This window comes from Heterocephalus glaber, unplaced genomic scaffold (assembly GCF_053883595.1).
Source record: "Heterocephalus glaber isolate CG9 unplaced genomic scaffold, H.glaber_assembly_v1.0 deba00001687, whole genome shotgun sequence".
Taxonomy (NCBI): domain Eukaryota; kingdom Metazoa; phylum Chordata; class Mammalia; order Rodentia; family Bathyergidae; genus Heterocephalus; species Heterocephalus glaber.
Window position 1 is genome coordinate 4,421,654 of NW_028258412.1, and position 27,653 is coordinate 4,449,306.

General features: G+C 42.0%; 1 protein-coding gene across 5 annotated transcripts in view; it reads right to left on the reverse strand.

Annotated features, from left to right (window-relative positions):
- Ttc28 (tetratricopeptide repeat domain 28) overlaps window positions 1–27,653 on the reverse strand; it is a 710,286-nt gene that overhangs the window by 92,610 nt on the left and 590,023 nt on the right. For all 5 annotated transcript variants that reach the window (XM_087198497.1, XM_087198496.1, XM_021257148.2 and 2 more), the window contains 4 exons: window positions 8,956–10,297; window positions 7,153–7,676; window positions 3,514–3,623; window positions 1,044–1,173 (listed from right to left, as the gene is read on the reverse strand). In XM_087198497.1, the coding sequence (XP_087054623.1) occupies window positions 1,044–1,173; window positions 3,514–3,623; window positions 7,153–7,676; window positions 8,956–10,297 (2,106 nt within the window). The remainder of the gene's footprint in view (window positions 1–1,043; window positions 1,174–3,513; window positions 3,624–7,152; window positions 7,677–8,955; window positions 10,298–27,653) is intronic.

Here is a 27,653-nt window from a genome sequence, read left to right on the forward strand (position 1 = left end):
TGTTTGTAAGTGCTGAAGGAGGGCAGTGGAGAGGATTGATGTGCATCTTAAATATAAATACAGAAGAGTTGCTAGAACTAGGGCCCAAAGAGAGCAGGCAGAGGCAGGAGACTAGATGCCACAGCTCTGATGATGCTTCCAGAATGACTTGCTTCCTGCATTGCAGCATCAGCAGAAAGAGGATTTCTGGGAAGGTATGCAAATGTATGATTTTACTCTATTAAGTTATTAACTGGAACAGCAGGGACAATTTCTGTGAGTATTGGAAAATTGGTCCCAAAGTGCTAGACAAACTTAACACTGTGATTATAATAGATAATAAATTATAATCCCAGGAAATGAATATTTAATTCTTCAAGGGGAAACCTGAGTATTCCTATATGTACAGCAAAGGACATGTTATTGAAAAGGCCTCAGCATCCAACTTGAAAGATTTAGTGTCTGTGAATACCTTCTGGGAATATGCAGGTGACAGAGAAGCTGGAAAGGGCTGGCTGTGACAGTTAAGGCCCAGCTCCCCAGTACCATGGAGCACGAAGGTCTGGAAGGATGATCCCTGACTGTGTATGTCACAGTCCAGGAGACAGGTCCAGAGGGTACAGACATTTTCTCAATGGCAACACTGAAGGAGGTGTGGCTGAGGAAACAGAAGAGGCCAAATATCTTCTCGGGGATTTGCCCATGGTGAGAGGCTTGAACCAGGTATTAGTGCAGCCGGAACTGTGGTTTCTGGTTTCTAGGCCTCCTGGCTAGGCTGCTTTACTTCCCAGCATCTGAGTTTCTCTACTTTAGTGCCAACTGAATCAAACTGGATTCACTGACTATCACCATTTGACAGGCAAAGCCCCAGGGCCAGCCCTCAGCACACAGTAGGTGCTCTACCAATCTTTATTGAATAAATGAATAGGCGTTCAACAGGCAATTGTAACTTCACAGTCTGTTGTGACAACAAACCACAGTTCATCACAGCAGCCACCACACAACTTGAACATGTGCACACAGATCCCTCCCCCGACGAGTGTAGGTACCCCAGTGGCTCTCACCCAGGCTGACGAGCACCCGCTGCAAGGCCTGGTAGGATGATGTCTGCAGGTCAAAGAGGGACAGCTTGTAGTCCGTGCTCAGCTGCGCCTCGTGCCGGATTGTTTCAAACAAGGCTGATGCCCTGTAAAGCTGCAAGCAGAGAGAATGTGATTGTTCTCCAAAACAAGCACCAGCTGATTAAGACTAGCGATAGCTTTCTTTTCCCTCAAACCTTAGAGCACAACCTACACATTTTTTAGGTTTGAAAAAGATGAGTTTTTTTCCAGGTAGGTCCTTGTGGACCTGAAGAGATACCACATCATCCCCAGTGAATTATAGTTTATGCAATCAATTTTTGTTGATGGATAAGAGGAGCTAAAGACAAGGGGTATAGGTTTATGGTCTGAAGGATATTTTTAAAAATTAGGTATTAATACAAATGCTTTATTTTTCTTTGCACTGCAGGGAATGGAACCCAGGCTTTGCACTTGTTAGGCAAGTGCTCCACCACTGAGCTACACCTCAAGCCATTTTTATTTTATTTTGAGATAGGGTCTCACTAAGTTGCCCAAGCTGGACTTGAACTTATGATCCTCCTGCCTCAGCTGCCCAAATAGCTGGGATTACAGACCTGTGCCACCTCACCTGACTAACAAGTACTGATTTTGATTAGAACAAAAAACTTTCCTCTTGTCACCAGATGACTATACCCATTACCACCAGGCTTCAGAGCATGGAAGGATAAAGACAGAAAAACAGGAGTGGGGACAGGCATAGCAGAAGCATGCTGGAGATGGATGAGGTCAGGGTAATGGCAAAGACACTTCGTTGCTGGTGTTCAGCACTGTAGAGCCCAACTGTCAGTGTCCTCCCCGGGCCAGGTCTCTGGTGGACAAGCTCCCCAAGGAGTGCTAACACGGACACCTTGAGGACTAGGGGATGACTGGTGATCCTAACAGAGACCTTGTCCTGCTGCTCTAAATTATACACAGAGACAAAACCAGAAACCTAAGACTACAACACCATGACCAGGAGAGAGCTCAGAGAGAGGAATGTGCTCCCAGTTCTGCCACTAATTTGCCATGTGAATTTAGGCAAGACTCAGAGCCTAGTTTCTTCCCCTCTATAAAGGGGGTAGTTATCACTTGATTGCACAGAGCATTTTGAGGTATGAGTAAAAGCACTTTACAATTTGTAAATCACTACATCAATATACAAGAGTTGATTTGAAAAATATTTTAATTATAAAATTTACAATAAAAGACACATTGTCATTAATGCCCCTCAAAATATTCCCCCTTACTCAAACACATTTATCCCATCATTCTTGGCACCTTCTGAAGCAATTCTGTAAGTCCTTTTTCATTAGTGTCTTTTGAAGTATGATCAAAAACAGGGTAAATACTTCTGCTGAGTGCCATTCAACAGAAAGGCAGGCTCTTAAAAACATACAGTGTGTCCTCATCCACTTATTCACTAGATCTGGCACCATGTGACTTCTGGTTCCTCCCAAAAGTCAAGATGACCATGAAAGGTAAACATTTTGAATCAATTCAGGACATTCAGGCAGCTGTGATAATGCAACTAAAGCTACTCAAAGGAGAAGACTTCCAGAACTGCCTCAGAAAGTGGCAAGAACAGTGAGACAAGTGTGTTCAAAGCAAGGAAGGGTGTTCTGAGAGGGATTAATTACAGTATGTCTTTTACTGTAATATTTTGAAAAACTGTATTTATCAATTACACCTTGTATGTTTTAATTTTTATAACCAGCATATTATAGAATTATTTAAATTGACTTTACTAGTTTTAAAAGTATAATAAAATATCCTAACATTCCAGGACGCTATGGGACAATTTAGTCACATTGTGTCCTCAATCCTTGTGAGCATCTCCAGAGAGAAGCCTCAACATGTCCTCATCCCCTGTCCATCTAGCACCATGGCCACAGTGATCACTCTCGAACGAGCTGGCCAGATGAGTGAGCAGCCACTTCACTCCTCCAACCTGATAGAAGACACCTGTAACTCTAGGGACCTTCTTAACCTCTGGAGCCAGGATGACAAGGGACTGCCCTTCAGCCCTTTCTACACATGCAGCAATACACACACATTGTGAAAGAAGGGAGAGCGAAGTTCTACCTGTCGCTTTAACAGAGCAGACCTACAAGACATTCAATCCAAAAATTATTTATTTTTATTTTACCTTTGCTATAAAGAATGTGATTTCATAGTAAAGTTTAATGTGGAGCAGCATCCCATAATACAAGAATTCCAGAGACATTATTGAGAAATCTATAACATTAATGACCAAGAATCTTTACTGATGTGAAGGTTCATACTTCTGGGTTAGTGCAGTCTGGAAATCCTGTGTGTCAACTCATGAGAAGAGGTCAGCATATTCAGCAAATGTCATCACTACTGAGACTGTCATCCCAAGGTCTTCCACACTTCTGCAAACAAACTCCCCTTGGGCCAGGGTCCTCATGCTCACCTGGTGTTGGGCCTCCTCCAGGTTCCCACTTGCCCAAAGGGACAGGCCAAGGCCATGGCGAATTTTTGCCTCATCTTCTCTTCGGCCTAGTTGTTCAGCTAACCTCAATCCTGAAACCAGATAGAGAAATGTAAAGAAACATAGAAGACAGATAATTCCACCCCACTGATGAGCTCTAAAAGGGGAGTTTGCTTCATGTATATGTAAAGAATGTTAATAACCCAGCTAGGAAGACAGCAGATAAGAAAGAGCCAAAATAGCTAAGGCAAAATAAGCATTCTCTTCAAACCCCAAGGTAGTAGTGTTGTTTCCAGAACACTCAGAGATAGGCCAGCAAGAGCTCAGGTGATGATTATTATCAGGAGGCAGGTTTGCAGGGCAGGGAGAAACAGTGAAACAAATGGAACCTAACCTGCTGCCCTGCTAGATGTGAAATCCTTAGCTTTGCAAATGAAAACTGCTGGCTGATAAATTTATCTAATCCCATTCTCCAGTTCACAAAAGCTTTTCCTGACAGTCAAGTACAGAAGCTAAGATTAACACTTCTTCCTCTCTCACTGCATAGCACCCAATCAGTGTCGATGGGCAACACAGGATGTTCTCCTGAAAGCAGAACACGAACGAAGCTGACCCTGCTGCCGTTACTGATGCTACTGACACATCTGCTTTTTCTTTATGCCTGGGACTTTGATGCACCTCAGCAGGGCTACAAAACAAGTGCTATTATGAGTCAAAAGCCTTAAATGAAACTGTCCTCATTTTAATGGCCTGCAGATAGAAACCTGCAGTTTGGGTCACTTACCCACAGCAAGCTTCTGGGTTTCAAGACACCAGCAGTCTCCGGGGCTTTGTGGGAGGTTACAGCTGACTGCAATGATTATTGTATTGGTCACTAAACTGTTCTTAGCACCACTTTGCCCTCATTATCTTGCTATCTGTACAGAGAAGTGAGCTTGTTCAGAAGCCAGCCAGCACAAAGGCACACGCACAAAGGAAAGGCTTCCTTCTGATCTAAGTCAGGGGTCTGGGAGCCTTCTCTGAGCATGCTAGGCCTGTGCAATCCCTGCTTTGAAATGGAACTGAGTCAGTAAAGAGGCTAATAAAAGTGATGCTCAGGTTCAAGCTCATAAAATATTATCCATTTCAAAATGCATGGAACTCAGGAAACTTAGAAATAGCATTTGAAGTTTAAATTGTGTCCTTGGGTAACACAAGCAATATTTGCAATTTACCCTTTTAAACACTTCACAGAATGAGAACACACATGAGAGATGATAGTTCTTGAGAGGAAACCAGAGAATAATTTCAACAAACTAATGACACTGCTTTTTCAATGTAGATATCTCTGCCAGGTCTAGGTTTATAAGTCAGAAGTAAAAACTCATGGGGCAAGCCTCACTTAGAGGGAATATCCTGTGAGAATAGGGACTTCGCTTGGCTGCTGCTATATTCCCAGTATGTAGGATATCGGTTGGCCATCAGGCAGAGGCTCAGTGAGGACATAGTATCTGACCCATCCAGCATCTCTCAGGATTTGCCTTTAGGACTCTGGCTCACCCATCCAGGTCTCCCAAACTGATTGCAAAACTTCAGGTAAATCACTAAATTGCTCCATTCTCCCTTTCTTTATTTGCAAATTGAGAACAAGCTGGGTAAAAGTAGGGTCTTTAGCCAGAGATATCCATTCAAATTGCCCAGAAAGCTTGTTCAAAAGGGTCTGACCAACCTCACCCATGACAATGCACTGCACAGGGAAAGGAGTCCTGATCAACAGCTGCTCCCCTCTGGAGCCACGAGAGAGAGCACTGAGGGGATTTCCAGGGGAACTACTCCCTCCACTGCACGATGTCCCACACCCAACTCAGAGCACTCAGAAAGCACCTTCCAGGTGTCCTTCACCAGCTCATAGCTCACCAGAAGGCATACTTGGTTTGGCCTATGAGGGCCATAAGGCAGTGGCAATAGGCTCTCACCACAAGACAGACACTGTGGAGATGCTTCAAGACTTAAAAACTACTAGAAACAAAAATGAACTGGAGGTTTTCCCATAAATATTGAATTATGTTACAATGTCTCAGGTCTGGCTAGTCCACCGAAAGAGTATTTCAGGAAGCAGAAAAGTTGCCAGATGCTGGGCCTGAATTTAATAGTTTTCACACATTCAACTGAAAGTCACCCATAGGTTGTTGAAATTTTACTGTAGTAAAGTTTCAGGAAACCCAAAGCCACCAGTCATATTCAATGCATTGAGCCAGAGCCCCACCCACATACAGTGGGGAGCCAAACGAGGTCTAGGTAGGGGCTTGCCATTTTTCAGGACCTCTCTGCTTGATGGCTGGTGCCATGCCTAGTTTGTGCAAAGAAGAGTGAACCTTCCGGCCCTCGTCCATTCTCTACTTGCCTTCCCATCTGGGGCTCGGGAGTAATGGGGGATACAATCATCGTCTCATCTGGTTTCTGGGTTCAGAACACCCAGGCTGAGCCCCACTCTGACTAATCAGCCACATGGTCAGAAAACAATTGGAACCTGACCTGTGTTGTGAGCTTCAGGTTACTCAGTTGCAAAAATGGGAATAAAAAGATACATCTCTCCTACGTCCTAGCACTTGGGAGGTGGAGGCAGGAGGATTGCTATGAGTTTGAGGCCAGCCTGGGCTACATAGTGAGTTCAAGGCCAGCTTGCAAAACAAAGTAAGTCTCTCTGTCTGTCTCTCTCTCTCGATACATTTCTCAAGGTTATTTTGAGAATTAAATCAGATTAAAAAACTATATATGCAAAGTCCTTTGGAAACTGTAAATTAAGAGTTTTTGCTTGAACTCAGTAACCATGTCCTTGTCCTAGTGAGTTGAGAACAGCAAGTCTGCTGTCTGCCCTTCTTATCTAGGGTGTACCCAGTGTGCCTGCAGAGGGCTCTCAAGAGCAGAAGGCTGAGGCCAGTGTAAAGAAGTGGAGGACAGGCACACTGCTGTGGCACTTCTGCTTTGGGAGGAGGGAAGATCCAAGGACCAACTGCATGGATAATTAATGGAACCTGGTGGCAAAGGAGGAAGAGAAGTAGGCCGTTGCCAGTCTGCTTGAAACAAGACTCTACCATGGCATCTTCCCAGTACTGTAGGTAGTAAGCCCTGGGAAGGAACCCTGGTTGAATACTCAAGTGACTCTCGGATGCTTCTGGGTTTGCTTTAGCTACCGTATCAGAAGTGATGATTATACAGTTTTGACTCAGTTTAGATACTGTCTATGTGGACAACAGAACTTGGAAAAGATGAGCATGTCCCTCTGATTTAGACCCTTATGCATGACTAGATCTTACTTGATTCATCGTGCGTGAGATATGTTGTTCATTCAGTTAAGGGTTCTGAAAAGCAAGGAGGGTATCAGCTCCTTGGGCAGCCACTAACAGTAGATGCTGTCATTGAGAAAGATGACCTGGGTCCAGACAGGTGGGTAAGGTATTATGGAAAATCACACAACTTAGTTCTATCCAGAGACACCTGATGAGGGGAACTGTGATTCTGGAGTTGAAATGACAATGTGGCCTCTGAGATCCTCACTCCACACAGAGGTGACCACCCAAACTGCATTTTCCCCCCACGTCTTGAGTAGACCAAGAGACCGCAGCAGGCCTTCCCACCTACCTTCCTGTAAGTACATGACTGCCTGGGAATAGTTCTGCAAAGCATGATGGGTCCTTCCAAGGCTACTGTAAGACACCGTCTTGGCTACTAAGTCATTCATCTGTGCAGCGATGCTCAAGTGCTGTTCTTGATAGACCACAGCCCTCTCAAAGGTACCTAGGGACTCATATGTCAGGCCGAGGTTTCCATAGGCTCGCCCCTGGCATGTGGGGTTGTTGGTTTCCTCGGCTATCTGCAGATCAAGCTGGTGGTACTGCAGGGCTGTATCATACTCCCCCATCTGCTGGTAGACGCTCCCCAGGCCACAGGCCGCATCACTCTCCAGGGCTCGGTCTTTCATCTCTCTAGCAATGTTCAGCTGTCGTTCAAGGCAGGAAATAGCTTGTTCATAATTTCCTAATTGGCTGTGAAGACTTCCCAGCTCTCCATAGGCCTGGGCTTTATTGAAGGCCTCCCCAAGCTCATGGGCAACCACGAGCCTCTTTTCAAAGCACACAAGGGCTTGCTGCAAGCTCCCCATTGCCCTGTGGGGATGTAGACAGAAAAGCAATGATATTATTTCGTGCAGGTGCAGACATGCTAAAGCCCCTGAGAAAATGAAAGGCATTTGTCATTGTCACTTACTATAGAAGCTCTTAACTCCTCTTCTAGCTAAAATCTATCATGTGCCCTTAGAGTGAGATGCAGAGGAATTTCATAATCTGGAAAGCAATTCAAAAGTCATCCCTTAGTGACCTTCCCAAGAGCTTGAGATTCAATGGGATATACACCCCAGAGGAAACATAAAATATATTAATAGGCACAATGATAGCAAGTGAACTGTTTGGTTCTTCAGGCCTCCCAATTTCCACTACCGCTTAGACTATGTTTTTGAAATCACTTTACAGTGGCTATAAATCTTTCACCCTGAGCTTCTCTGAGCACTCTGTGGGTGATGATTTAGTTTGACCCTTACCCTCCCTCCACTCCAGGAGTCCCAATCCCCTGCCTGTCTGGTAAGGCCATATATTCTGCAGACACAGGCACCTTTTTTGGTTCCCCACGTTTGGGAGAAAAGCATCCTTTGGCGGACAGTGTGTCTTTTTGTGCTGTTCAGAGCTGACATGATCAGAGTGGGAAGAGCATGGATTTTGGCGGCAGACCAAACCAGTTGTATGGGCACACACGTTTCTTTCCCTAAGCCTCAATTTCGGGTGATAATAAATCCCAAGATGATAGATCACCTTGTACAGTAACAGAAGATTGCTGTAACTGTTAAGATACCTACGCAAGGAACCTAGTGTGATGCACAGAACATCGGACAGGCTCATTTGCTTCCTCAATTATCAGGTGGCTTTTCCTAAAAGCAACACAATGGTGGTCCAAGTAATTGGAGGCTACCAATGTTGTACTAATAAACATATTCATAAAATACAGAAGGTATCCAGAAAAGATCGGTTATATTGATTTATGCACCTTCCCATCTCTGTTAACTCTCTATCCTGCTTATTTTAAGTTAGTCATACAAGCACTACATTTGGAGGCAGAGAGCCCCAGGTTTGATCCTCAGCTATTTCTTTTAAGCCTTTTAAGCTGTGTAATCTTAGGTATTCATCCAACCTCTCTGGGCTTTGGTTTCTTTTTATGAGAACACAAGAGTAATAATATCATCTGCCTAATTCAAAGTTTTATTGGAGGAATCTAAAGAGGTATGTGCAAAAATGCTTTGTAGTTAATAAACTTCTTTGCAGATGTGCAGTTGCCATTACTGTTGCAACTGCTCTTTTTGCAGGTTTATTTACCCCAACTGTCTTGTTATTTTACCTGTGTCCATTTCCTAGACCCCGGTAAGCCTTGGCTTGGTCTTGCATACGATTCAGACTCTGGGCAACAGATAGATACTGCTCATAGTACTTGATAGCTTCCTCATAGTCACTCAGGGCCTCATAGCAATCCCCAAGGTTGCCATAGGCCCGGCCTCTGTCGAGCACAGACTCATTCCCACTGAGCTGCTGCAGCATGGCCAGCTGCTGCTCAAAGTAGCCAATGGCTTCTTCCATCACATTCATGTTCATCTTCGTGATGCCCATGTTGCCGTAGACCTGAGCTTCTAGACTTGGATCCTTCAGCTTCTGCCCCAGGTCTAGCTGCTCTTCATAGCACTTGAATGCCATTGTGTATTTCCCCAGGGCCATGTAGACAGCAGCCAGGTGCCCATGAGCTCTGCACTCGCCCGGCATGTCGCTCAGCTCCTGATACACCTCCAGTTCCTGTGTGTGATAACCCAAGGCTTTGTCATACTTCTGGATCATTCGGTATGCAGTGCCCAGTGCTGCATAGGCACTGGCCTCCAGTCTTCTGTCCTTTATGTGGTGAGCTAAGCCCAGCTGCTGCTCGTAGAATTTTATTGCACCATTTATATCTTTTTTACAGATGAATATATCACCCAAGTTCCCTAGGGCTCGAAATTTAGCCTGGGAATTATTCAGGGACTGGGCTAGGGATAACAGGTACTTTTGACACTCTTCAGCTTTGCTGAAATTCATCAGAGCCTTGAATGCTAGGCCTAAGTTGCAGTAGGCTTTTGCTTGGCTCAATTTGTCATGAAGGTCTTTGGCTAGGGCCAGATCCTGCTCATAGTATTTCACTGCCTCTTGGTAATTTCCAAGGCAATAATGGGCATAGCCAAGATTGTGGCAGACTTTCCCTTCTCCTTCCATATCTTGAAGGTCAGGAGCAAGCTGGAGGTACTGTTCATAATAGGGAGCAGCCTGGTCATACTCTCCCCTAGAACAGTGGAAGTTTCCTAGGTTGCTGAGGGCCCGAGCCTCACTCTGGATGTCTCGAAGCTCCCGGGCTATGTTCAAGTGGTTCTGATAGTGCTGCAAGGCTCGGTCATGGGCACCTAGGGCCTGATAGGCCACCGCAAGGTTCCCATGTGTGGATGCCTGTGAGGCACGATCATTAACCTCCATGGAGATCTGCAGCTCCTGTCGGTGGTACTTGACTGCTTGGTCATACATGCCCAGCGCGTTGTAGGCATTGCCCATGTTCCCGTAGGCCCGACCCTGGGCAGCATAGTCGCTCAGTTCCTGGGCAATGCACAGGTGGGTCTTGTGGAGTTTCAGTGCAGTGTCATAATCACCTTTCATCTGATGTATGATTCCTAAGGTAGAGAATAACAGAATGGAAAAAGATTAGCAATTTAGGATAAAAAAATGTCTGTTACCACTCAACTTATAGTAAATACAACCCAGATGGATTAAAGAATTTAAAATAACAGAAGGTAGAATTAAATATTTATCAGTTCTCCAGAGGAAGGATAGCTTTCTAAGCTTCTAAACAACAGGAAAAAAAAAACATTGACAGGTTTGATTACAAAAATGAGAATTTTTGTAGTATAAATAAATATCTAAAATTAAAGGACAAACACAACACTGGAAAATATGTAAATCATATATGAAAATGTTTAATGGCTATTATGAGTAAAGATTTCATTCAATTTGATTTAGAAAAAAGAAATCAAGACCCCAGTTTACTAAAATAGGCAAAAAACTATAAATGTTAGTAGACAACTCACATCCAAAGAAATACAAAGAGTAACCACAGGGGGAAATGCTAATTTCCTTTAATAATCAAAGAAATGCAAAATAAAGCAGCCCTGAAGTACCATTTTACTCCTACTAAATTAGCAAATAAAAATTTTAAACACTCCCTATACTAATGAGGTTGCCCTGAAACTGATAAACATACCAACTGCTAGGGACATAAATGAGAACAACCTCTGGACAAGCAGCTTGGTAAGAAGTACAAATGTGGCCCTACTCTGACCCACAGCCGGGCTCAAGGGAACGCATCCTAAGGAAGCAGCCAGCAGGCACACAAGCTAATGGATAACAATCTTCATTGTAGCACTATACATGAGTGGAAAATCATGTAAAGCCAAACTCTGGGGCACCATATGAGTACATTTTGGTGAATCAACTCAATAGAGGATTATGCAGTTATTAAAAAGGTAATTATGAAGTCTATGTAGATAAATGAGGTAAAATGTTCTTACAATCGAATTAACTAGAGAAAGCAGGAAACAATGCTGCGTGCTCAGAGTGACAACAACTAGGAGGATGAATGTGTGCACATGGACAAGACCTGGAGGGGATTATGCAAAATAAAAAAATAGCCGCCTTGCTAGTTGATGGGATTTGAGTGATTTTTGTTCCAAAATTTCTTGCAATCATGCAATATTGCTTTTACAGTCAGCTATAGTAGTGCTTCAAGCAATCTCATAAACTATGCTATGGCTACTAAGTTAAGCTAAGTTTTACAAGCAGTTCAAATTGAGGTCCATGATACATATCTTAAACATCAAGGACTGTTGTTCCAAATGAGGGATGTCAGGAAGGTAACTTGGAGTGAGGGGGCCCGGGAAAATGTGAGGGGAACCCAGGAACCCAGTGTGCAAACAGGCTCCTTGCCTTTGGTTTTAAACATGCTTTTATGTGTGTGAGCTTTGCTGTGGTGACCAAAACCTACAGAAGCACAAAACTCAAAAACACCAGGATGGGTTATTGTTAAAATGTCTGAAGTGAAAATAGCAGGATTGAGAAAGAAAGCTGTCAAAAACCTAGCCTCTGTGATTTGCTTAACTCTATGATAGCCTTCATTCATTCATGTATTCATTCGCTCACCCAGCAAACATTAACTGGGTATCTATTGTTCAGGGTAGAGAGAGAAATGAAGACAGGAGTCTCTGCCCTCAGAGAGTGCAGAGTCGTAAGGGAGGCAACTGTACCTAATTACTGCTGAAGTTGGGGCTAGGGTGTGGAGTGAGTTGTCAGGGCCACTTTGATGGTCCTGTTTCCTCCCCACTGTCGTGGCAATCCACACTGCCACAGGAGCCCTGACCGGTCTCTAGGCAACCCCTTATGTGACATTAACTGGACTCAGGGTATTGGATGAATCATTTAGTCTCTCTTAGTTTTACTTAGTTTACCTATAAAATAAAACAAAGAAAATAACAACGGTGATACCAACCTTAGAGAGTGGTAACATGCATCAAATGAAATAAAGTTTGCAGAAGTACATTGTAATTTGTGAAGTGAAACTCAAATATGAGTTACTGAAATTGCTGTATACTTCCAGGAAAGGAAATTCTTGAGGTGGAAGAGGTTAAATAAATTATGATTGTTCTTCTGTGTATTTTAATGAGTAAAATATTTTATAAATTTAAAGATAAATCATAATACATCTATATGACAGAATACTATTAACATTAAAAACAGTGAAGCAGAAATCTATATATTAACATGGAAAGAGATTTATATTAAGGGAATGTATGGTCACAAAACAGTATATTTTAATAAAAACTTTAATAGGGTATGTGCATATGCATGTATATTTACATTTGTATATACACATGCAGCATAAAATTTATTTAAATGTTAACAATAGTAATCTTTCATTGGTGGGATTACACGGTTTTTCCTTTGGCTTATTTTTAAAAAGTTTTTATAATGGACACATAACTCTTGGTTTAAAAACAGTCTTTCTTAAAACAAACAAACCAATAAAAACATAAAACCCCCCTCTGATCCAATTAGAGAAGTAGCATTCCTGGGGATTGGGTCTGGTCATTCCCTGAGGTTGGGGACATTACTAGCTTCCTAGCTGGAAGGATCACAGTTTTTCAGAACTTGTTTCAAGGTCAGAAATTCTAAGCTTGCCTAGAGGAAATAATACCTCGCTATCACCTGGAACCCTTTTAATGATGACGTTATTAGTGACAGAAACATTTCAGTTAAAGACCTGAATTTAACATATGTTCTTAAAATGCTTTTATCTAAAGAAAATTTAATTTCAAATTTTCAAATATCTATAGAGGAAATGAATCATTTACTCCTCTCTAAAAGACATCTGCATTTCTAAAATATCTGCCCAGCACAGAGACCCTGGTCGAGGACAGTCTGAGCTGGGGAGGGCAACTAGGGAGGGCAGCAGATCTTCTCAGAACTCTTTCTCCTACCATGATACCTTGGCAAGGATTTTTTTTTTTTCTGCAATGACTTATTTTTCAGTATTCAGGGCCTTGGGCATACTAGGCAAGCACTTTACACACACACACACACACACACACACACACACACACACACACACGCACGCACGCCACACCACCCTTTCTTGGGGAGTTACATCCCCAGTCCTTTTTAAAATTTTATTTTGAGTCAGGGTTTCACTAACTTGCCCGGGCTGGCCTCAAATTTGAGATTTTCCTTTCTCAGCCTCTTGAGTAGCTGTGATCATAGATGTGCTCCACCATACCTGGCTACAGTGACTTTTTAAAGGCAACAGGATCACTTATTGGTTTCTAAAATGATGATAAGAGGACAATGGCAATGAGAGACTTTCAGAGAAGCAGTCAGAGGCAGCCTGGCTTTCATGTCTGTCTTCCTCCACCATCACCAAGGCCTGGCTAGCTCCCTACCAACCAATAGGATTGAGCTATGCCCCATCCTACAGGGAACTCGCTAAGCATCAAGAAGGCACACCATAACAGAAAAGGTACAGAACATTAGCAAATGTCCGAAGTCCTATTAATGCCTCTGAGACTTTGCTTTCTTATTTTTTTAATTGAAAATCTTTTGGCATTTTATCTTGTTTTGTTTTCTTACTAATAAGGTCAGGTTATTCTCATTTAGAAGAAATGATATGAGAAACATACACCTACATGCTTTGTAAACTATGTGTAACATGGTACTTAGAGTGAGAACAAGGGAAGAACTCTGTTTCTCTTGCTCTCTGGTCTTCAGCGTCTGGGCTAGTGGAGAGGGAGCAGTTGGGATGCTAGTGGCTAGCCAGGGCTCAGAGATCAGTGGAGGGAACTCCCTGCTGGGTACAGCAAAGTGATCTGATCACCAGCCAGCTTCTCAGGTACTCTCTTGTCTTTTGTGGTGCTCTTATCTTATGTTTCTATGTGCCTCTAAAGAATCAGAAAGGGATTCTCAAAACAAGGACTTCTGAACACAGACAAGGGTAAGAAAAGGTAGATGTGGCTGAGCTGGGCATTTTTTCATCACCTGTCCTGGCAGTGGCTGCCAGCCTGGAGAATTCTGATCGGAATATTACACACTCTTGGCAGCCTTTCTCTTTGTTGAGGCAACATAAAAGCAGCCCTGAGAGCTGCCAGCAGAGTGGCTGCACATGCTGAGGAGATAATCTGCAGATCCTCCTTCCCTTTTGAGACCACAGCTTGATTTTCCAGGGCCGTCACTCAGATGAAGACTTACAGAGGGCTTGTCAGCAGGGGCGCACTAGGTGACAACGGGCTGCAGGGAGGGGAATTAAATGAAGATTAGTGGGGCAGAAGATCCTCACAAAGGCATGTGGCAAAAGGACACATGGTTATGAATTTATACATCACCTCAGCAGGTCTCCACCTCAGGGTCACTGCCATGGGAGTAGTCACGCCTACTTCAAAGGGCTGAGGTGGGGGCCAGGGAGCAGCTAGCACAAGGGCTGGGACATACTAAGTGCTCAGTACTGTTTGCTTATATGATTAACTACCACCAACAGAGAAGAGGGGGAGGTGAGACTAGGGCAAACCACCATTCTGAAAAGAATGCTACTAAAAGTAGAACACTGAGCATTTTGCCGTGAGTTCTGGCTGCCTTTTATTTGGGGAATTCTCTGAAAGAAGGGCCTCAGTGACTTCCACAAACAATGGAAAGCTTTTTCTCTTTTACTGGTATATTATTGCTGTGATTACTAATGATGCACACTCAGTGGAGCTTTAGGAGGTTTTCCTCTGTATTCAACCAGACCGAGTTCTGCTCCATTCATACCAAACCAACAGCAATTCTCAGAGGACACCCAGAGTCTGAGGACTTGGGCTACTTTGTAAATGATATGAGCAAGGCCAGTAAGAGGAGGTGAGTGAGTGGCAGGGCTGAGGTAAGACCTCTCAGACCCCTGTGCCCTCAGCTGTACAAGCCTACACACTTCCAAATAAGCAGGGGACACAAAGAAACTGCTCTTAGTCCTGCTAGGTGTGATATGGAATGGTAGCTATGCTTTATAAAGTTCTCATCAGTCAGAAGTACATATGGAAGTATTTATAAATGAAACAGCATGGTGTCTATGGTTTGCTTTAAAAATACTGTGGTGCAGTGGTACAGAGGAAGAGTGAGAGCATGTGTGTTTATGAAAATAGATGTAACAAGATTAGCAAAATATTGATAATTTGGTTATGAGTTTGTGGGGGTTCATTATACTGTTCCCTCTACCTGTGAAAATTTCCATAATAGAGAGTTAAATAATAAAGATGGACAGAGAAGCTTGCATTGAGTGTTCTTGTGCAGCCCCTTTTAGGTCACGAAACTCTTCTGTATAGCTAAATCCTAACGTGGGTAGTTAAGTCCATTTTTCTGTCTCTGGGACCTCAACAGAGAAAGAAGTAAGCTGGTCACCAGGTTCTCTAGCACACAGACTTCCACAGCCCTCTCCAGTATGCGTAGACTGGAGCAAAAGAGTACTTTGTCCCACTATCCTAAAGGATAGGGTGACAGTTTGTCTGAGATGGGAGGGGTCAGAAAAATCTGCTGAGGATACCTGCTACATAGAAAGAGCCCTGCATGTACCACCCTCCCCCCAATCCTGCTCAGCACCAGGGAACGTGGCCAAGAGGATTCATTATTCCCACTCTAATCATCTTTAAGTTCCTGGATCCTATCTTTCCCTTTCAAATTTTCACATAGTTTTTCCATATTGTTTGTTGCTGTGTGGTACTGGGTCTGGAACCCAGGGCCTTTGCACTGAGCTACACCCCAGCCATTTTTATTATTATCTTTTAAAATCTGAGACAGGGTATCAATAATAAAAAGGGTTAGGGATGTGGCTCAGTGGTAGATCATCCCTGGGTTCAATCTCCAGTGCCAGGAAAAAAATATCACAAAGCTTAGGGGGAGGAGGAGGGAACAGACCTGGTTAGTAAACAGATGGCTAGAATCAAAGGCAAAGTGCTTCGTGTTAGAAGTGCAACCAACTGGATGTTTTATCTAACACATTTTCCAGTGAATATGTCCCTGCAGACAGACATAGAGAAATCTCTATGGTTTTTGCCAAGGGAGGACAACAAAGATATACTTTTTTAATGGCAGATAATTCCTAAATGACTTAACATACGACTCAGCTACAAGCATCTTCTGGATAGGTAAGCTCTTCAGGAGAACTTCTCTGTGCCTGGCTTTCTATTACATGATCTCATTTGCTCCCGAAAACAATCCTGCAAGGTTGTGTTGTGGTCTCAGAGGCCTAGAAGTTTCCAGAACTTTCTCAGGCACACAGAACTCTAAACAGGTTCGGTACTGAAACCAACCTGAGTGAGAAGCCCACATTACCTGCTGCCCAGCTTTACCCTTGTGGTGAAAGGTAGGCATGATTCTGTGTCTTTTTCTTCTCTATCAACATTAGCACACTGCTATAGCAAACTAAGCTGTGGCAGCTGTATGTGAACAGAGTAATTGTCTGGCTAAATCTAAGTCTAGGGAGCAGAGAAGTATACATTAGAGACCAGAAAATTCTAAGAGACTTAGGACTGGAGGAGAAGCAGCAGATGTAGTCACCCACGTGGCCATCACCTCTGGAGAACTCGTGGTCATCACAAGTCTATTCTGCCATCCTTTAACTTAACTATACCTGTCTACTTTTTCAACCAAACCCACCAGGCTCTGCTTGTTCCTTGGGAGGATAAATGAAGTTACGAGCCTGTTATCTTCTTTTGCTTCAACAGCAGTTTAGGATGTCTTATATCTTTGGTGACACTGAGAGTTTGTGACACTTCTGTCCCAGATTTTAATTGCCCTCCCCTGATCTTTTGACTCTGAGAAGCCTGCTAGAATAGGGTGAAGGAAATTCTAACACATTCTACTCTGCTCTCATGCAAGCACTCTCCATAGAAAACAACCTCTCTTTTATCCAGGCTTGCGGAAATACAATGGGCCTCAACCCCACTCCTCAAGGCTTCCCTGGAAAGTTGGTTCCTCTGTGGTCCCTTCCTGCCACTATTCCCAAGGCAGGGGCTAATCCCTGCTACATGGGAGGCTGAGAACAGAGGACTGCAAATTTGAGTCCAGCCTGAGCAATTTAGTGAGACCCTATCTCAAAATTTAAAATAATTTTTTTAAAGGCTGGGGATGTAGCTCAGTGATAGAGTACTTGCCTAGCACATACAAGGCCCTGGGTTCCATCCTCAGCACTGAAAAAAGAAAAAGAAGAAGAGTAGGAGATGGAGGAGGAAAAAAGAAGATTCAGTCCCTTGGAACCCACAACTATTTCACTGGACTCATTCATGGTCCCACTTCCTACTTCTCCTGGATGTTTAAAAACCGAGACTGCAGGTGAATAGCTCAGAAATTCCCTCAGCCTGCATGCTGTAAATCCTGTGGCAGTGGGAAGATTAATTGTCCCATGAAGTAGGAGAAGTAATAATTAAACTGATTAAAAAGGAGGTGGCTGGAGAGGGGTGCTCAAGTGATGGATGATGAGGGAGGAAGTGCTAGGCACAGTCATTCCTAAAGGCTCTGCCTGGGCCACTGTGTGAGGGAACTTGGTGGGGAGCCCAGAGCAAGGTGAAAAATCTGCTGGGCTGCCTGGCCAAGCCCTGCCATTAGTCACTGTTTGGAAAAGGCAAAGAGTGCCTGGTTTTCATTCTGGATTACAATAAGAGGTGGGAGGTACCCTCATAAGTGAACAATGCGGAGAATGTGAAGGGAGCGAGTTCCAATATGAAACAAACATTTCTTTTGTTTCGGGGCTGTGGTAGACTCACTGAAGTTCTGAGATAGCAGCTGCCATCCTCCCTGGGGCTGAGGCCTGAGAGTTGGACCAGTCCCCCCTTCCCTGAGCACCTTCCATGGGTCCCTTGGGCTTGCAAAGTGTGGGCCAATCACAGTGGCATTTATTTGTAGCTCAACCTGCTATTCTGCCTTTCCCTGTGGCTGCGTGGGACTTTCTTGTCCCAACTGCTTGGCTTGGATTTGTCTTTCTTCCCTGTCTGTGGCAAACTTTATCAATGTTCCCTACTCTCTGGTTCTTTTCTATACCTGGATGTATATTTCCCTCCTTATGAGAAGTTAGGCATGGCTCACTGACTTGCTTTTCCCAAGGATACATTAGGAGAAGTGATGTTACTTCCAGGCAGCAGTGGGTTTCATTGTTGTTGTTGGTTTGTGGTACTGGGAAGTGAAACCAGGGCCTTTACACTGATCAGCACCTCAGTCCTCCCATTCCCTTTTAAATCGTGAGACAGGGTCTCACTAAGTTGCTAAATTGCCTAAGCTGGGCTTGAATTTAGGCTCTTCCTGCCTCAACCTCCCAGAGCTTGGATTACAAGTGTCTGCCACCATGTCCAGCTGATAGCAGGTTTTAAGAGCTGGAGTGTAATATTTCATGTCCTCTCTTGCCCTGCTTCCTTCACTGTAGAAGCTATATGTTCCAGATGATGCCACCATAGAAAGATGGAGCCCTAACAGGCCCAGATTAGTGAGCTGCCCCTGAAGGTTGCAGGATTTGTATGAGTAAAATACTTTGTTTTGGACCACCAAGATTTGGGAGGCTACTGTTACTATAGCAGAATCTAGTGTATCCTGATGGATGTGCCGTATTACGCTTCCAAGCCCTTGTCACAGCCTCCAGTGTCGTTATGTATCCTAACAAAGTCTTCTGAGGACCTTTTGAGCCATCTGTACCCTCACAACCCTTGAAACTCTAACTCTGGACCTAGTACACCACTAAAATCTGTTAACTTTACCTTGGACCCAAACAAAATAGGCTTCAGTGAACTGAAAGTTACATTATGCCCTTGAGGTCAGTTGTTTTGTTTTCAATTAAAGTTTGCTGTTAGAACAGCACACTGGTATCTATTATATTTGCTGTGAAATTTTATTTCTATTGTACATTTTGTCTCCAGAATCTTCTACATAAAACCCGCTTAAGAGAGTTCTTTTAGAATTCAACTCCTCTTCCTCTAAAGAATGTTATTATCCTATCTCTTAGGTAAGGAGAAGTACACACTTCTCTTTTTACTTCAGCCACCAGGAAGCTCTGTCTCAAATATGGAAACTAGTATAACATAGATGTCAGCCCTTAGGTACTGTATGTTTGGACTCCTTGCCCTTGATTTATTTCCCTAATCTTGATTTTCTATTTCTATTGGATCATAATTTGATATTGTAAGGTAAGTAAAATGCTTTCTGGAATGAGATAAGTTATAAACAAACCAGCAATGAAAAACCCCTTTCTATCCACTGCATGCTCAGACAACTTGGTCTTAGTAATCTGCCTGCCTGCCACTTCTTAGCTCTGCTGCCTGAGCTCCATCATTTTTTCCATGGGAGGTGATATACCAGGTTTATGAACCCAGAAGTGTCAGTTACTAGGAGACAGTGCTTTATGGTAAAAGCACTGAGACCAGAACTATAAAATCCCTCTTACTAGCTCTATACTTTGCTGTCACATGTAACAAGGCAAGTCACTACTCCTGGCTTCTGGTTTTCATCTATCTCAGAGGCTATTATGAAGGTTAAGCAAAATGCTGAAAGTTTTGGTGTGATACTCCATTTTCTAGGGTACTTGCATTATTCCAAACAGCTTCAATCAACACAGTCCTTAACATTACAAATAATAAAGTAAAAAAAATCTGCCTCTGTCTAACATTATTTTCAGAGTGTAATTCACTGCAAGTCTTAGATGCCATCATATTTCATAAGTAAGTATCAAAGGGAACTTGATATTAGATCATCTCATCTAAGGAGAGTGAAAAATTATGGCTCTGAGAATATTACAGCCAAGACCTGCATGTATGTGATATGAGAATGGGACCATTTGCATCTCCAGAAGCACATCACCTTGTACATGTGGAGACAGTGGTCCCCCTGCAGGGAATTTGAAACACATCAGGGGACAACCCTCTACCCCCACAGTGCTGAGTCATAGGACATTTTTGTTGTCAAACTATTTAGGGGACCACACTGGCTGGCTGTGGGGTACTAAACAGAGGTACTAAACAGCCTGTGCTATGGTTTGGATATGGTCTGAACATCTCCCAGTGCTTCATGTGTTTAAATGTAAACCCCACTGAGAGGTGCTGAGAGAATGGAAACCTAATCCAACCAAAGTGTTTAGAGGCAGGGCCTTTGGGAGGTGATTAGGATTAGATAAGGTCATCAATGTGAGGCCCCATGATTGAATCCTGGTGGCTTTGAAAGAAGAGGGAGAGAAACCAGACAGGCATACATATTTGCTCTCTGTCTCTTGCCATGTGATGCCCCATGCCACCTAGGAAATCTGCCAGCAAGGCCATCACCAGATGTGGCACCTCTAGGACTGTGAGCCAAAATACTTTTCTTTATAAATTTCCAAGCCTGCGGTATTTTGCTATTAACAAGAGAAAACAGATGAATACAGCCTGCATGTGGGAAAGTCCTGTACAATGAAGAATTTTCACACCAGAATGCCAAAAGCACGATGATGAGGATGCTGGATGTTCCAAGGTGATTTTATACTCTGGAACTACTAATTAATAATCTGAAAAAACAACTGCATTTCCGTACTGTCATGCAGGTGAAGTTGTTAAAATAAATCATCAAAGCTAATTAATTGGGAAGTCTTTTGGCTGGTATCCAATAAGTTAAGCAAAAGCCTAAGAAACTGGAAACCTTAATTTTACAATCTGGCTTACTGACTGATCCTCTTTACCAGCTTTTTATCTGTGAGATATAATTCATTAAGAAGATAAATTAAAAGACATCTCTATATATAGGTTTCCTCCCAATTTTATTATGACTATTAACAAGGGAGAGGGAAATCCTTCATAAATAATAAAAATAGTAGTAGTGTTAGTATAGTAACAACAATAATATTCAAAATTCCACATTTTGATTCCATTTAATACCATGACACCAAGAACAATAATGTGACTCCCAAACATGTGATCCCAGCTCACAGTTCTCTCCTAAGAACTGGTGCCTTGTAAATCCAAGTGCCTGCTGGATATACATCAGATAACCTGAAACTCAATGTTTCCAGAAATATTTGTTGTATTGTTAAGCTGAATTAGATCTACATTTTATGGTGTTGTCAGTTTTCAGAGTCCTTGGATCTGTGCTATTGCATTTCATTCTGGGACAAAGACAGGCTGGCTGGGTCTGCTTTTGAAGACACTCCCAGAGGTGATGGGGTCACTCAGCTGCAAATCCAGGACCTGAACCCACTGCCCACTGCCTTCTGGCGCAGCACATTTTCCTGGGTTACTGTGCACCTCTGAAAGTCTGAGGTAGTAACAGCTGCAGAATTCAGCCACACAGTACTGGTGAGGACAAAGCCCACCCCCAAGCAACATCATTCCTTCAGTGAGAGAGAACAATATGTTCTGCCCAGAACAACAGAGAGCCTGGAAGTGGACAGGAAAGGGAAGGAAGGGAATTGGAAGAGCTGGTCAGAAAGAAGGGCCTTCAAAATGATTTCATTTTGCAAATTCAACTGCAAAGACAAATGGATTTTCTAGCAAGGGTGGAGAGCAAATTATGAAACCTACTTCTCCAAGACAATCAGGTCCGAAAAGCTTCATTTTAAAAATTCACATTGGATTGAGAATTCAAACTCTATGATTGTGTGAAGTGTTCTAGCTAGATTAAGCGTAATGCTATCAAAACAAGCGGTTCATATATTCTGCTCATTTTTCTATTAGTACATGGGCTTTTGGTTAGGGCAATTTCGAAAACATGGAAAAGACAAAAACGGAGTTGAAACTGTGAATGCACTTATTGCTTTCAGTTTTTCTCCCCTTTCTGTTTGAGAGGGATTTAACTTGGGAAGTGGGAGGCTCTGGAGGCAGCTCAGTCACGCACATCACAGAGATGCTGATGAAACATGCTTTCCTAGAAAGCTTTGTATTCCACTTTAATTCTAAAACCTTATTTATCTCCTCTGTAGAAATCACCTGAACTTGGGCTTCCCCAAACATCTGTTGGTTCATGATACATTTCAATCTTGCTATAATGTATCACGAAGGGGCAGGTTCCTTGGCCTGTCAGTGTATCCTGCCAGGCTGTCCACTTACACTCTCATCTCCTGCCACCCACTTCTTCCATGTCCATGTAAATAAAGAAAATAATTAAGCTGCTCTTTGGTGATTCTGAAACAAAACCACTCCAAATATAGCTTTCGATTTTATTCACAAGAGATTTCATTTGAAATGGAGGGTGATGATGTGGAAAAAGAAGTACATTTTCTGATATCGACAAAGAGACCAAAGAAGGGAAACTGACGCTTATAGCAGGTCCAAACTTCTCTTGGCAGCAAATGGCACCATACAATCTATCAACCAATTGAACTATAGGAGCAAGGTGCGAGAAAGGAGACCTCCATAACCTGTACCACCACCCTTCATTCTTTCCCATCTCTGTCTTTTTCTTCTATATTCTAGTGCAGTGTTCACTCCACTGAATCAGTTTCCCACTGTTATCAGTCCTGCTTAGTTCTACCTGTATTGCAGACTTCACATATTTAGGTTCCTTACAGTTCTTCCTTCTATCACCCATCCCCTTTTTTTAATCTGATGCTTTCCTCCATGTCAGCCTGCTTTTTCCTTAGTTTTATACTTCTACGTCATTTTCCCTTTTTTATTAGTATATGTTTGTAATACATAATAAATACATTCATCATGGGGAACTGATTTTATATATATATATATATATATATATATATATCACATCTTGATCTTTTTTATTTCCCTTTCTTCTTTCTTTCCTACTCCCCTATCTTCAAGTCCCCTTCCCATCTCCACAAAGTCAATCTCACTGTTTCCTATCATCTATCTTGTATTTTGTTCTTTAAATTATGTATACTTTGGGTTTCTCATATAAGAGAAACCATGCAATATTTAATCTTCCACATCTGATTTATTTCACTTGGCATTGTAGGTACATCCATTTTCCTACAGATGACTCAAATTTATGCTTCTTTATGACTGAGTAGTACTCCATTCTGTATATATACCACATTTTCTTTATCTGTTCATCTGTTGGTGGACATTTAGGCTGCTTCCAAGATTTAGGTCTTATGAATTGTGATTCTAAAAACATGGGTATGTTTATCACTGTAATATGGTGCCTTTAACTCCTTCAAGAAGATACCCATAAGAAATACAGGTGAGTCAAATGGAATCTTTAGTTTTAGTTTTCTGGGGAATCTCCATACTGATTTCCATAGTGGTTGCACTAGTTTACATTCCCATCAACTATATAGAAGGGTTCCTTTCCCCCTAAAATCTAGACAGCTTTCATTGTTTTTTGAGTGCTTGAAGATAGCCTTTCTTTCTGGAGTAAGATGGAATCTCCCTGTTGTTTTGATTTGCATTTCTTAACAACAAAAGATGTCAAACACTTTCTCATGTACCATTGACCATTTGTACTTCTTTTAAGATGTGTCTATTTGTTTCAATTGCCCGTTTTTTGATTGGGTCTTTTATTTTAGGGGTCTAGGGTTTCTTTTTAACTTCTTTATATATTCTAGATAATTCTACTCCTAGTTTATGTCTTTTTGCATCCTTCCAGGGATGCCAAACTTTTATAAGTTTTTCTTTTAGTTCCTGCAGTAAATAATTTTTAGTGGTCTACTGAAGAATCACTGTTGTCTCTCCCTTATTATGTAGCAATTTTTCATTTATCTGTTTTTTACTCTTCCTGTTTGACTTGCAAATAAAGTAAGCTGCATTTAGACCTAGAAAGAAAGCACACGGCTAGTGCTCCAGTGGGGTTGGGCCTGATTCTCTGCACACTTGAGTGTCAGCCAAATGCCCATCTCCAATCTACAGATAGATGACAGAATGGGGATATACATGATGCCTAACTCAATTTCAGTGTATAATAATATCCATTTAAAAGCTCAAATTATTGAGGACTTACTATGTGCCAAGCACTATTTTAGGCACTTTACATGTGCTAATTTAATTCTCATAAGAGAATATGAGTTGAATGCTATAATTACCCTTCTACTATGTTTCCAGGAAAATACGGCCAGGTCTTGTATTAATTTTTGCTCCAAAAGACACAATAGGACTTATTTTCAGGGGATGTCTTATTTTTTCATGTACAACGATCTACATTTATTCATCTATAAAAATCTACATTTATTCAAATACAGTCACGTCATCTTCTTCTGGAACATCGTCATGACTCTCCAAATTCTGGCCTGGAGTCGTAAAAATGACTCCATTTTCTGTAGAACCATTGGCCTCAATTCTTCATGTCCAGCAACAGAGCTCTCCTTAAAGGAACACTGTCTTAGTTACTTTTCTCATTGCTGAGACAAAATATCCAATACCCAAAGTTAAGCGAGGAAAGGTTTATTTTGGCTCACAGTTTGTAGAGTTTTAAGTTCACAGTTGGCCAGCTCCAAGGCAGGATCGCATGGCAGAGGGGCATCGCAGAAGACAAGCAGCAGCACCAGCAGCAGCAATAAGCAACAAATGACAAGACAGGACCACAGATCTTTCTATCCCTTATATTTTATCCAGGCTACTCACTCTTAGGGTGGGTAGCACTCACACTCTTAATCCTAACATCACACTGTGAATCAATCCCAGCATCACTTCCTCGATCCTAGCATCGCACACCCTAGATCCAGCCACCTCTGAAAAGCCCCACCTGTGGCACATGAGGCTTTGCAGGGGACATCTAGATACAAGCCATAACAAGTCTGCTCATAGTGCATTGGCAACAGAGCTGTCAGTCATTTTATCACATGAATTCTTCACTTAAGTCATGATATCTTGAAAGCTGGGCTTCACAAAGTTTCTATTAAATCAAGTGTTAATTGAAGACTTATGAGACAGGAGTGGCAACAAAAAAAAATGACAGTTAAGAATGATGGCCCATATAAAACAGATGAAAAATTGCAGGAACCAAAATTCAGAAAACATTTCTTTATTTCACATGAGTGTGTTAAGTATGTCTGTTAAAATATACAATGTATTGAATTATGAAGATTCATATTAGACCCAACCATGTCCACCTGCTATCAAGTGGCATGTTATTTACATGTTGTGTCTGTACTCCTGAATTAATCTGTTTACTTAGGCATTTACCTCTTCTCCAAAGGTGACTGCTTGGGTATTTACAAATAATTATAATTTATATTATCACTTATTTTAAGTATTAATGGCAATAATATTATCTATTTATATTTAATTATATATTAATATTATCTTACAATTCAATATGTCTGTCATGTGTTGCAATGGATGTACTAAATGCAAAATCTGGCCAATGATCATAACTGGGGCTTATTTTTGGGGTAAGGCTTATATTACAACATCTTGAAAAATCATGCTAGGACTTATTTTCCAGTTAGGTTCTATTTTTGGGAATACAGTTTTCCTGACAAATAATATAAATAAGTATGTAAAAGGTTATGGGGAACCAGAGGAGGGGGTGGAGAGAGGGAGGGAAGGGGAAGGGCATTAGAAAAAAACCCAGCTGTAATATGTACATGTAACCACTCCTGAAGATGACTATAAAAATTACAAACATGTACTAATAAAATAAAAATTGTAAAAATCTATAAAATGCAGGGGAAAAAAGGAGAGGTTAAGGAATTTGTCCAAAGTCACAGATCTAGAAAGAGGCAAGCTGTGATGTGAACCCAGGAAATCTGATTCTAGAATTCAAGCTCATAAGTAACACATTCAACAGCTTTAATGGCATCTCGGCAATAAGTCAAGGTTTCACTGAGGCAGAGCAGATGAGATTTGGGGAGATGCCACTTATGCTCAGTGACTTCCACATCATCCCTAGCGTGATCACCAGAGATCCAATAATGGGTCTCTAGCTGTCTCTTTCTGTAACTTTGTGCACTTGTGGTAAGGATAGGTGGGAGAGGAAATTCTTCAGGATAAAGACCCCTAAGTTCCCCAACATTAAAAAAGATAGATTGTGGGGTGGGCTCAACCTATACAGTTAACCTCATCTTCCATGTCTCATCAATATAAGAAGCTGAAAACACTGAAAAATGCAGAAAAACAGCAGTGACTGAGTGTTGCATGGATCTTCCCTAAAGGCTCTGCATATTCTCACCTTGCTTCCCTGTAACTTTGCATTGCCATCTGCAGAGATGAAAAGTTATGTTACCCACCTTCCAGATGGAGAAATGGGAGTACAAAGAAGGTAGCAGCCTACCCATTAGGCAGCTGGATATGGTTAGTATATATCTGCTTCCTGTCTTACCTCCTTAGAATCAGGTGCTATGATTTATTAACCTAGATTTATTAATCTCAGTTGGCTTGGACGTAATTTGCTAAAATGCCTTGGCAGCAAACATTTACCACAGTACTGCAGTGGGCATCAGAGATAAAAGATAATGACACAGAGTTTCTGCTCCCAGTATGGTAGGGAGGCACAATCACAACCCAGACAACTGGTATTGGAGTGGAGGCCTCAATACAATAACCCCTCATACCCCCCCAAGCTACTAGGTGTTTGCGCCAATGATGAGCAGTGCTGCCGAAGGCTCTTCTCAGTGGAAAGGGAAAAAAACAACAAAGAATGCTTTTACATCTTGAACTTTGGTAACAGAAAACAGTAGAGATCAATACTGCATAGGCTTGCAGAAAGAGGATTCATATTTCTTTCATGATGTGCTTCTTATCTACATTTGTTTGTAAAGGACAATTTAAAAAAGAAATATCACCAATTGTTAATAAGACATATCAACTGGCTTAACAGTGATTTTTTAAAAAGTCATTAATGAAATTTATTCAGCAAAAATATGTTCATAAGTGATTCAGGAATGTCTCATCCATTAAATAAAACAGTGTTGCAAAGCTCATTACAAAAATCTGGGTAAGAGACAAAAGGATGAGTTTTCTCTTCTGAGGCATCCGCATAAATTAGGTGAAAGAAATACCACACTTGGGGCTTGAAGACTACACATATACCTATCTACAATCCTTAGAGAAGTTGGGGGAAATGGAAATGAGAAAGCAGCAGACACTGTTTTCTCTATTACTGAAAGACACTGTACCCCTGAGGCAATAAACAACATATGAAACAAGAGAGAATGCTTTGGTCCTAACAAGGACTAGAGAGGAGAGAATAGAGAGAACAAATTCAGCTCTCTGCTCCAGGTAGATGTGAAATGATTTACTGCAGTACTGAGTGGTTTCCACATTGACCAAAGTTTCCCAATTCCTGAGATACAGAACATCCCACCCTGATAACACTTCCTAAACTACATGGTGCCAAGGTAGCCAGTGAAGGACAAGTATGTTCCCCAAAGAACAAGTAGCCTTTACTTAATGTCATGGAATTATTTAATCCAGTTATTGGGGTAGACTTTGGCCATGTGATTCAGATGGATCAAATTCATGAAGGTCACTATGGTTAGGCTTAAACACTGTAAACTGAGAGCTTCCAGTGTTGTGTAGTCCAGTGATGTTCCACCTTTCTCCTCTGCAGTAATGCCAAACCTTT